The sequence below is a fragment of the Amia ocellicauda genome, chromosome 20, assembly GCF_036373705.1.
Source record: "Amia ocellicauda isolate fAmiCal2 chromosome 20, fAmiCal2.hap1, whole genome shotgun sequence".
Taxonomy (NCBI): domain Eukaryota; kingdom Metazoa; phylum Chordata; class Actinopteri; order Amiiformes; family Amiidae; genus Amia; species Amia ocellicauda.
Window position 1 is genome coordinate 22,069,401 of NC_089869.1, and position 12,067 is coordinate 22,081,467.

Sequence of the window (12,067 nt, forward strand, 5' to 3'; positions counted from 1 at the left end):
ATGAAGGTGGCAGCTCAATGAAGGAGCAGAAGGAGAAGGAAACGCCACCAAAGCCTGGAGAGAATGGACGTGCTCCTCACAGTTTCAGACCCTGTCCATTTCCCTTTCATATACCTTTGTCCTTCAGGTCCCCACCACAGAAATGTGTCAAACAGGCCTTACTCTTGATAAAAAGCTGGCCACTACTTCACAGACAAGCACTGCCAATACCTGTAATTGGGCCCCAGCTGAACTGAGGCTAAAGAAAGTAAAATAAGATGATTAAACTGAGCCCTTTTCGCTGTCGTATCTGCAGGCAAGGTTTGAGGAAAAGAGTTCTTCTAAACTCTGGTAGACGTCTACAAGATATGCCTTTAAACCATCCTAAATACTCCTGTTTGTCTCAAGGTCTTCTTCATTTACATTCACATAAACTTGAATGTATAGATCTATACAGTGAGGGAAAAAAGTATTTGATCCTCTGCTGATTTTGTACGTTTTCCCACTGACAAAGAAATGTCTATAATTTTAATGGTAGGTGTATTTTAACAGTGAGAGACAGAATAACAGCAAAAAAATCCAGAAAAACGCATTTCAAAAAAGTTATAAATTGATTTGCATGTTAATGAGGGAAATAAGTATTTGATCCCCTATCAATCAGCAAGATTTCTGGCTCCCAGGTGTCTTTTATACAGTTAACGAGCTGAGATTAGGAGCACTCTCTTAAAGGGAGTGCTCCTAATCTCAGCTCGTTACCTGTATAAAAGACACCTGTCCACAGAAGCAATCAATCAATCAGATTCCAAACTCTCCACCATGGCCAAGACCAAAGAGCTGTCCAAGGATGTCAGGGACAAGACTGTAGACCTACACAAGGCTGGAATGGGCTACAAGACCATCGCCAAGCAGCTTGGTGAGAAGGTGACAACAGTTGGTGCGATTATTCGCAAATGGAAGAAACACAAAATAACTGTCAGTCTCCCTCGGTCTGGGGCTCCATGCAAGATCTCACCTCGTGGAGTTCCAATGATCATGAGAACGGTGAGGAATCAGCCCAGAACTACACGGGAGGATCTTGTTAATGATCTCAAGGCAGCTGGGACCATAGTCACCAAGAAAACAATTGGTAACACACTACGCCGTGAAGGACTGAAATCGAGTTGCCAAACGTCAGCCTCGAAACCTTAATGACTTGGAGAGGATCTGCAAAGAGGAGTGGGACAAAATCCCTCCTGAGATGTGTGCAAACCTGGGGGCCAACTACAAGAAACGTCTGACCTCTGTGATTGCCAACAAGGGTTTTGCCACCAAGTACTAAGTCGAAGGGGTCAAATACTTATTTCCCTCATTGACATGCAAATCAATGTATAACTTTTTTGAAATGCGTTTTTCTGGATTGTTTTGTTGTTATTCTGTCTCTCACTGTTAAAATACACCTACCATTAAAATGATAGACTGATCATTTCTTTGTCAGTGGGCAAACGTACAAAATCAGCAGGGGATCAAATACTTTTTTCCCTCACTGTACATAATTTGTTTACAAAACCTGTGTTTTTAGTTACATATGATCCACAAATCTGCAGATATAACATGGGATCAGTTTCAGTTCAAATATCTTGAGGCTTTAAACTACTTAGGTCTCATCATCTCACACAAACGCCATGACAATCATTATTAAATAATACAGGTTTACTCCAAATGCCATCGATGTATTGAAAGTCAACAAGCGAACACATAAACAGCTGGTTTAAAGTGAATAAAAACATCTTGGGATGAAAAAAATAAAGAAAAGGGAAGAGTAAAGAGGAAAGAAGAGAGAAATGAGAAATGAGAAAAGTGATCCAGAACTGTGTCTTTTCAATAAGATAAATGTACTTTATATATATAGAGAGAGGGGAGTTTTAAAAATAACACAGAACAGTGCCACGCTGAGATGTACCTGCCTCAGTCAGTGTAAGAAAAGCGCAGTGTGGGCAGAGATTGGAGGATAAAACCTGCGGATAACCGTCCTCCAAGCCGCGGTGACGCCAGGCGTAGGTTGGCTCCGAGTTCAGAGTCCCATCTGGGAACCTGCGATCGCTTATTTTAGTCATCGATGGATTGTATTTATTCATGCCTCTTGTCAGTTTGATGACGGTTAAAACAAAGTCATAGGGTAAAGCCTCCCAGAAGACAGGAGGGAAACCCAGCAATAGGAGAGAGGATTGATTTATCTCTCCGTGGCACAGCATTTATTTCAGAGATCAAAGGAAGTATAGATTCACAAACAGGGCAGAGAGCAGTTTGCTTTTCAATATCCCTTCTTGTCCCGTTTGGCTTGTCAATCTCTGCCATTCGCTCGTTGGATCTATCTAGTGATGAGAGCATTTATAGTGTTATGTTTAGGCATCTGAAGGCTAGCTTGAAACTATCGGCATGAATCAGAGTCACAGGAGGCTGACTGAATGGGTTCTTCCTCTATAGTCACACTTAAAACCGAATCACAGATGTATATTTAATAGTAGTAGGAGTTCAGGAGCGTTTATGCAGATTATTTGCACTGAGCTGTACACAGAAATGAGAGTTTGGTTCCTCTATACTCTGACAACATCTCCTCTCTTCAGCACCAGCATTTCATATCACGGCACGTCATTCTCAGGTGGCTAATTGAATGTGGGGCTTAAACATAATTAGAGTGGTTTTCAATTAGAGATAAAACCACAGCGGACGGAGGCACCGAAAAAACAAAGAGAGAGAAGAAAGAAAAGCAATTCACTGCTATATTGATAAATAAAATTGACTCTGGTGAACAAACCTCCTGACACATTTCAAATGGAGACAATTAAGCGGCACGGAACGCGCTTTTGTTTAGTGGCCGTTTAATCTCGTTATTTACGCTGCTGACGCCAAAGGTCAAACTCATTAAAATAAGCCCACTCCATCGGCCCCGGGGTTCAATTAAAAAAAAACAAGTGCGGGATCCGTCTCTGAACCGGCTTTATGAGTCACTGTTCAGGAGGAAATCCAATCAAGTTCGCGAAATTGCAAAAAGATACAGCTGCGCGACACGGACGTCCTCCATTTGCAAATGTAATTGAAGCCTTCGACAGCGATCGCAGGCCATTTACTCGGGGCGGCTGAGCGCTCATTGTTTCACACCGGGAGAGCGTCGCCTCGCCCTGAGACACGTGTGTGACTCATCCGCTGGGGATTAAGATTAAATGACACTTCACCGTTTTCTAGGCCCGAAGCAGGACAGGTTATTACTGCAAATATACAGTTTTCTTGTGAGATCCGACCCTCTGCGCTTATCTGTGACTTGCCAGGGGGAAATAAATGAGAAGCACCTGCATCAGACCTATTGGCAGAGGGTTTATCTCTGGCAGCACGTCGGGAATGTTTTGGGCATGTCGGAGTGTGAGTCTTATAAACGGGTGTGTGTTGACTAAATGCGTCCTGGAGAGACGGGGTGAGGGAGCGAAGCAGAGAGGGAAGTATGAGGACCAGCTGATGGGCTGGACGATTCATACTGTCCAGGTCAACAAGAAGGATGTGCTGCACAGTGGAGCTCTTTTTTGTCTAGGTTTACAGCTTGTCTGGTGCTAGTTACAGCACGGCACATTCCCCTGGGCTACAGCACGTATTTTAAATGGATTTCGAACAGTAACGGCACATCCAGGAGCAGTTAAACAGGGACATGTGGTTTGACGAGCTGAAGGGCAGCTCTTCCAGTAATCAAGGTAACAGCGACTCCAAAACCACACTGCAGAAGAATTAACACCCTCTCCTGTCTCTCGGGTTTGTTATCCTCAGTATTTTCTTCAGGTAAGGGAGCCAATGAACTGATTGACAAACCAGTCAGAGTCTGCAGCCCTTAAAGTCTCATTCTGTACACTTAACCCACAGCCTCCAGTGAGAGCTGGTTCATTTCTACAGGATGAGAGGCTATCTGCACTCCCTGAAATCCACAGGAAGCGGGCTCAGAGGGATAAACAAGGGATCAAACAGATTATCTTGGAGAAGAAGATGTAGGTAGGTACATGGTAGGGCTGGCTTTTGCAGCCCCTTCAAAGCACTGTACCTGCCCCAGTACAAACCCAGCTGTGTAAAAGTGTCATTGTATGTAATAACAATGGGACATATTGTAACAGTTGCCCTGGATAAGGGTGTCTGTGAAGAAATATATAATAGTGATACAAATAATGTAGCAGGTTGTCCTTCACCTGTGAACAGCTGTTTGCAAAACTGTCTACTTCAGCAATTCTTCTAAATTACTGCCATTAAAATATCCTTAATGTATTCCCTTTGTAGAAAAGTTATTTATTGATCAAGGACACATTTTCTGGTTTCATTTGAAAAGAGAATCACAGTTTCTTAGGTTTAAAAAGTAGACGCTATACTAACAGCTGATTTCAATATCCACTGTCAGAATTGCTAAGTATCTCCAGCACGGCCACACAGAAGGCAAAAGCACGTTCGCAACGAGGGCTGCGGTCTCTGGCCTGACCTGTCTGGATGTCGTGGTTGATTCCCTCCACCGATATGAGGGCGTTGGCGATGCCTCTGCCTTGCATGTCTCGCACCACGCCCTTGATCCCTCGGTGGACCTGCAGAATAAAGACGTCGGTCAACAGCAGGGAGGAGACGCGCCGGATCAGACCAGTCATCTGTGAGGCCGATGAAGGAGGGGTGAAGTCATGTCAAGCAGGACTGTGCTGGTACACTGCCGACCGATCAATACTTTCATTCTCCTCCGGTCAAATCAATACAATTTAACGCCTCAAATGATCACCTGCTGGCCGTTAAAGCCTCAGCTTGATGAGTGTAACTGGTGATTTCTCCTCATTCCTGTTGCGCATGTTTGTTTGTTTTTTATTATTAGAAGCACTTGTCATATAGCTCCTTAGTAAATCTTTAGCACCTTAATTAACATGTACTGATATAAAATTAGGTTTAATCTATGCATATGTATATATACAAATATAATTTCCACATTGTAATCACAATCTGTAGTCTATAACAACCAGCCCCTAGATTTGAGTCTCCCCGGGTGAGCTCGAGTGACAGCAGTTCTCTCTCTCTGTCAGCTGCGATGACACGATCGATCCTCTGATTCGGTCGTAGAGATTATTTGCCGCATCGGCAGCACTGGCGTCGATAATCGTGCGTTCTAGAATGAGGCAGAATGGTGTGATCACAGATAAACGCTGTGGAGGAACAAAGCCACAAAGCAGTGCAGAGCTGAGATGGAAGTGTGTTATTTCTTTTATAGTTTATTTCTTTTTAGCTGCTCGCCTGAACTGAACCCAATTCCCCAGAGTCCGGGGCGGTGGCAACATCTTCCATGAGACGGCTGTCAGGCTTTCGAGTCTCAGAAAGAGCCTCTGATCGAGAGAGCTGGTCACACGCGATTCTGATTAACCATTTCTATGGATCTTTAATAATGCATTTCGAGTGCCAGCAGCCAATACATTTGTTAAACAGCACAATTTGGAAACGTGCCTTTCATCGTTGTATTCGTCGGGATTGTCAGGGACACAGTCGGAGTCACCTGGCCTTTTTGAAGACTTCCGCTTCTCTCTGGGCCGTTTCCGTCTCCCCAATTAAGACACCCCCCCCATCTCCTGGAGAGGCTGCTCTTTGCCTATAACACATTCTGTGCTCCATTTCTGCCTTGAATCTCTAATTGTTCCTGACTGTTTGTGCATTTGTTGTTCAGATAAGATATACATTCGTCTGTTTAGGGCCAGTGAAGCCAGTTTCTCTCTCCTCATTCTTCACTGTGAAACAAAGTCCAATGAGCCTCGAGGCCGAAAACTCAAGTTATGCATGAATTCAAGAAAGGTGGACGTGGGGTGACTGGTGTCTGTGGCTACATTAACTGAAGAGGAAAAATAAATAAATTAATCAATATCAACATAATGTCTCTATTACTGGTTTGTTAGCTTTCTTACGGAGTACAGCAATAGTCTCCTTCACAGAGGACAACAACAGAGAGTGAATTCAGTTTTTCCTTTCGGACTATAATATGCTCTTGGCCTGTATGTTTTCAGACTCCGTGTATGTATTTATTGTGCATTTGAGCAGATTTCTGCCCCTGCCGCCCGAGGATCGGCCCATTTCGGTGTCTACCTGCTCCATGAACACGAGCAGAGACTCGCGGTTGTTCTCCCACTCCTCCGGCAGCTCACTCTCGTGGGGGAACTTGTCGCAGCCCACGTACATCGACAGCTCGAAGCAGTTGCTGTGCAGGTAGCTGAAATCGTTCATACCTGTGAAAACAGAAGTGTCGGTCCATTGGCCAGGTTTCCAACATTAAATACACAAGCGCAGGAGGCCTCTTCTGAGAGAAGAAGAACTGGAAGTAACACATGAGAAGGATGTGGGAGTCTATGTGGACTCCTCACTTTCTCCATCCAAACAATGTGGGGAAGCAATAAAAAAGGCAAACAGAGTGTTAGGGTATATTGTCAAAAGTGTAGAATTGAGAACAAGGGCAGTGATGTTCAGACTGTACAATGCACTAGTTAGAGCTCATCTGGATACTGTGGACAGTTCTGGGCTCCACACTTCAAGAAAGATATCGCTGCTCTAGAGGCAGTTCAGAGGAGAGCAACCAGACTTATTCCAGGTCTGAAGGGAATGTCCTACTGAGAGACTGAGGACCTGAACCTTTTCACCCTGGAACAGAGGAGACTACGTGGGGACTTGATCCAAGTCTTCAAAATCATGAAAGGCATCGACCAGAAGAACTATGCAAGATATTCATGGGTTTTGACCACAATACGTGATCACAATAACAATAAAAACAAACAACAACAACAGCGCAGAGAGGGGGCACTCACTCCCGGCAGCCGTGTGCCAGGACGCCCCGTTAATGGTGCCGTCCTCCTTGGCGAAGTCCTGTGTGTGGCAGACGCGCCGGCTGGCGTCAGTCATCAGGCGGTGCGTGGAGGCGTAGGAGAAGGCCAGCCAGCGGAAGACGTGGTCGTCCGGCGTGGGCGTCTGCTCCTGCATCTTCCACTGCGAGCGTGTCATGTCGTAGGGGAAGGTCACCACCAGCTCCCCGCCCTGCAGGTTCCCGCCCAGCACAAAGGGGATCTTCTCCATCCAGGAGATCACTGCGCGGGTCTCCATCGCCACCTGCAGGGCGGGAGAGAGGGTACAGGCTCAGTCAGACTTCACAACAGCTGACATGGACATGGCTAAGCCCTGACATCTACACAGAAACCATGCTGAAATCTCCTCAGGTTTTGTAAGGGTAGTTGGCACAGTGGAATCAGACACAAATGGAAAACTTGTTTCAGAGGGGAAACTGTGACATTGCCTATTGCTGAAAAGACTCTCCCGAGAGGAATGGCGTAACTGTATGAATTAAATGTAATCTACAGTAACTAATGGTCACTTGCATGTGTTTCCAGACTGAAGAGTCGGTGGAGATAACAATTAAAAAAGCTCCTTCCTGTAGATAGACAACACAATAGCAGAAGATGCTGCGCTGAAGTCGGTGTGACGGCCCCATGTTTTTTAACAAGACGCCTCTCCAGAAGGACATTAATCAACTCTCAGCCCTGGCATCTGAGGTGACAGGACCCAGCCACCGAGAAGCGTGCCACTGGAAAAACAGCAGAGCACATGAAAGTGTGCCTGATCTCACCCGGCTGCCTCAGAGACAACCCAGGCACTGATTAAAAACAAAACAAGGAAGGATATGAAAAGACCACGACGGCTTTGATTAGAGGAAACAAAACCCAGAACAGCAGCCTGCGACGCTTTGAGCCTGATTCACGAAAACTGGGTTAAAAAAATCAAACGTTACAGAGAAGAAAACAAGCACTGAAGCTACAGATAAAATAACTCCTTGATACTACTTTTGATTTCCTAGCTCCCTGTGTTTGTTGCCAGAAATGTGACTTGACGTTGCACTTTACCCGAGGCCGCAATGTTAAAAAGCTTTTAATGCTTCAATAAAGGCCCTTGTTATTGTAGTAACCAATATTGAAGACAATTAATATAATTTTCACGTCTTATTGAGCATATTTGGTGATCAAAACACTGCCAGGGGAAAATGACCCAATAAAGAGGGGAAAAATTTATTTAAATGCCTTTTTTTTTTCAGCTGCAGCTGTGTTGCTATTTTAGAAAGGGTTGAGTCACTACCTGCTCTCAGTAAAGCACACAGAAATACGCTCCAGAGAAAAGGGTTGTTTCTAACAGAACGATTTTAGGAAAATAGTAATCATTTGCACTATATATAGATAGAGCTGGAAACAAGTCCTCGAATCTATAATTAGTCTACAAGCAAGAACATGCAGTCTTGTTCTTCTGCAAGATCATTATTATTATGATTATGATTATGATTATTATTATTATTATTATTATTATTATTATTATTATAGAGTTTGGACAGTCACTATTTCCTCCCACAGCTCTTGCTGTAACATTGATTTTTACTCAGGGCTGCTCAGAAAAAAGTGTATTTCCTTTTAAAAGCACACTTATGAGAGCACGTCTGACTCTAATTGAGACACACCGCACAAGTGCCACTTGTTTAATCTCTCAGCTCTCGAGAGTGACTTTAACAGAGTAAATTAATGAGATAGTGCTTATCCATGAGAGGTTATGCCCTACAATCTCTTTTCTGACTCTACAACGAATTGGTGACCATTCAATTAGCGAATCCATCTCCGACTCACGGTGGCGTTGTCCGACAGGTACCACTCTGGGATGGGCACGTGGTGGTTGGGCACTTTCCTTGGGACCCACTTCCGGTTTTCCGCCTCCCACAGGATGGAGTTGAGGTCTGGGAAGTTGTGATGGATGTCCAGGCCGTCCAGACTCCACCGACCCACCGACCATCCCCCCAGCTCCGAGCCCTGAGGGAGAGCCCGTCACAGACACTCTTTATTATTATTGTACATCGTCCGCTCAAAGAGAAGTCATTCTGCAATTTTTCGTTGCAGTTATCAGGCAAGCCTTTCCCCACAAATCCCCATCTCTCTGGTCTTCAGTGTCAAGATGCTGGACACAAAGTCTTTTTAAAGAGTTATAAAAATGTAGAAGTAGAAGTTTTTCCACTCAATGTCTGCCTAATTAGCAGGTCCTCTGCGGGGGGCAGAGAGACCAGGGCGAGGTGCAATGCTGTACTGGAGATAATTAGCCAGGCCTGTTTCCACAAACACAAGACAGGATTCTGTGAAAGGTGTCCCAGCAGCCCCGTGCTGTAGTAAATGAAATTCCTGCTCGTTTATCTCAGCTGCTATAGAGCTGTGTTGTCAGCCCCCTGCTGTGGCAGATATTGTTCAATAATGTGCAGAATAGGGAGAGGAGAGCATCTTTCACTTCACACAGCCATTACCAATATTACTATATTAATATTCACTATTTTCTCTGTTACTGCACTGAGGAAACAAACATAATTAACAACAAATTCATATGCAGCATTTGCTTTATATATTATATATATATATATATATATATATATATATATATATATATATATATATATATATATATATATATATATAGAATGAGGCAAGGAAATGATAAACATCTTGATCTCATGAAAGCTACAGACAACTTCTGAAGACACACAAACTTCCTGTTCATAAATCTCTAGTAAGTCACAACAAAGTTCCTTTATTCACAAAAAATAATACCTTGTTTCCCATTGCAAGTATCTTATTAACAGTGTATTGAATGTCTTTCCCTCTCCATTGACACAGGGCATAATGCACAGCTGCCCGTTTCCCAGGAGTTTATTCTCCAACGATGTTTCAGGAGCAGAAATCTCTGCTCCTGAAACATCGTTGGAGAATAAACTCATGTCGGGTCAGACCCACCACTTCGAAGGCCTTCTCATAGCCGTCCGGGTTGACCGAGGGCAGCAGGTGAATGCGCGTCTCCTCCACCAGGCGTGTGACCCGCGGGTTGCCGGACAGGTACTCCTGGCACATGAACTGCATCAGCAGCAGCAGCAGCTCCCGGCCCAGGACTTCGTTTCCATGGGAGCCCGCCGTGTAGCGGAACTCCGGCTCGCCTGGGGACACGGACCGGACCCGTTACACGAGCACGGCTACAGGTACAGCTACACAACTCACAGCTACTGCAGCCACACACAGCACTCAACTACTGCAGCCATATACTGCAGAATATATGAGGATGTTTACAAGGTTTATGTCCTATTTGGCCCTGAAGTCTATCGACATGTGACACACAGCTGCGTAACACTCATTGTGACTCATTCCGGTTGTGACTGGTTTCTCTCACCCAGCTCGTGCTCCCCGGGGCGGTCCGAGATCTCGATGGCGTACAGCTTCAGCCCGTTGTGGCTTTTGCCGATGTTGTAAATTCTTGTGATGTTGGGACACATTTCGTTTACCACTTTCATCAGCTGTGGGGGGACAGGAACAAAAAGCAATCCACATCAGGTGGGACAGTTTATTTAGTGGTTAAATGATATTACATCATCAGCAGTGGATGATGGACCCAATAGGAGTTCATTAGATGTGTGGTTTTAAGGTATCACAGACACATCATTTAAAGATACCTTTTATGCTTCACATTGTCCTGATACAGAAGAACCTGTATGTATCCAAATCTGCCCATTCTACTGTCCTCTTCTGTAAGAAGTTTTAATAAGTTTACGTGTTTTGTCTTCAGTCTCTCTTTTGTGCTGTCTGCATTATGGTTTTAATGATGCGGATGTCTACTCTGATGATACAGGCTGTTAAAACAGTGGCGTTGGATGGTGTGTATACAGGGAGAACTGACCGATATCCAAAGTCAAGGGCTTTAAACAAAAACATACAGATATGGTCCAGATAAACATCGTCCCCAGTCTCGAATTCCAGACATGATACTCGATGGCCACTTCCTGTTTGTCGGAGGCCGGCGGAGTCATTCCAATGGAAATATGTTATCAATTACTGGGTGCAAGTAGCAGCCAGAATCAGAGTTTCCACAGTATCATTAATTATTTAATTTTCTTATTCATTTTGACCCTTGGGGTGACAGAAGCCCAGTCTCACAGTTTATGTCAACAGGAAGTATGAATACGATTTAAGAACAATGGGGAAATACAAGATTTTCATCCTTAATCATAACATATATATGGGATTTTAATTAATTCATTTTGGAATTTTAATTATATTCACTTTCACACAACACATCTGGTTTTGTTAATGAAACTCAGAATTCATAGTAAAACGTACAATCTATCGCTTCTAACTGGCCAGGAAAAATCACAAAAGTCTATTTTTCCCCAGAAGTGTGTGGTTAATACATGGTATGAAATATAAAAATAAAACAATAATATTTTTATAAAATATACATATATCCAAAGCCAAATCCTGTTCCTGAATGCCAAAGCCCGGATCTCCGACGCCACATGTGATAGATTATCGAAATCGCATTTGAGCCCGCGGTGAGAGTCTGTTCTGTGGGAGGATTGTCGAAGCAACAGCAACGCTACACAACCCAACGCAGGGACAGGAGGGCGACTGTTGTTGGTCTAACGCAGTTATATATTCTTTGGGCATCAGCCTGCGGTGGATAAATGGCCAACACTCTTGTTTTTTATTTGTTTTCATTTAGACTTTCCAAGTGCTGCCAAAAACAATGTCAGCCTCAAATTAAAACCGACAGAGACATTGGTAACGACCCAGGAAGGATCCAGAAGTCTCCTGGAAATTAAAACACAGAGCGGTTTGTTTAGGGAAAAGTCCAAAGCTACAAGTTATGCACATAAGCATTTTCAGGGAGGATAATTATTTTCAGATCGGGGTCCGTCTCTGTGGAGTTTGCGAGTGGGTAGGTGGTGCACGCTGTGAGTACAGAGATAGATATATATACATATGAAAAAGGGAAGATTCACTTATCCAAACAGAAGAGCATCGAGTGGCGTGGGCGCAAGTGTGAGAGGAACAGCGCCACAGACTGGGAAACGACAACAATAGGAAGGTAGAACACGTGTCGGGCTGTGGAGAGCAAGTGCAGCTTCTCAGGGAAGTGGGGGGCTACAGACACTTTAATAGGGACACAGACTGACTTCCCCTCAACCTGTGTAAGCAATCGCGACTCGTTTGGACATTTGGAGAACCTCCAAACA

General features: G+C 44.2%; 1 protein-coding gene across 1 annotated transcript in view; it reads right to left on the reverse strand.

Moving 5' to 3' along the window:
- LOC136715871 (inactive carboxypeptidase-like protein X2) overlaps positions 1-12,067 on the reverse strand; it is a 46,740-nt gene that overhangs the window by 2,335 nt on the left and 32,338 nt on the right. The window contains exons 8-13 of the mRNA XM_066693267.1: positions 10,228-10,351; positions 9,801-9,997; positions 8,655-8,834; positions 6,804-7,101; positions 6,091-6,230; positions 4,466-4,565 (exon numbers count right to left, since the gene is read on the reverse strand). Of these exons, the coding sequence (XP_066549364.1) occupies positions 4,466-4,565; positions 6,091-6,230; positions 6,804-7,101; positions 8,655-8,834; positions 9,801-9,997; positions 10,228-10,351 (1,039 nt within the window). The remainder of the gene's footprint in view (positions 1-4,465; positions 4,566-6,090; positions 6,231-6,803; positions 7,102-8,654; positions 8,835-9,800; positions 9,998-10,227; positions 10,352-12,067) is intronic.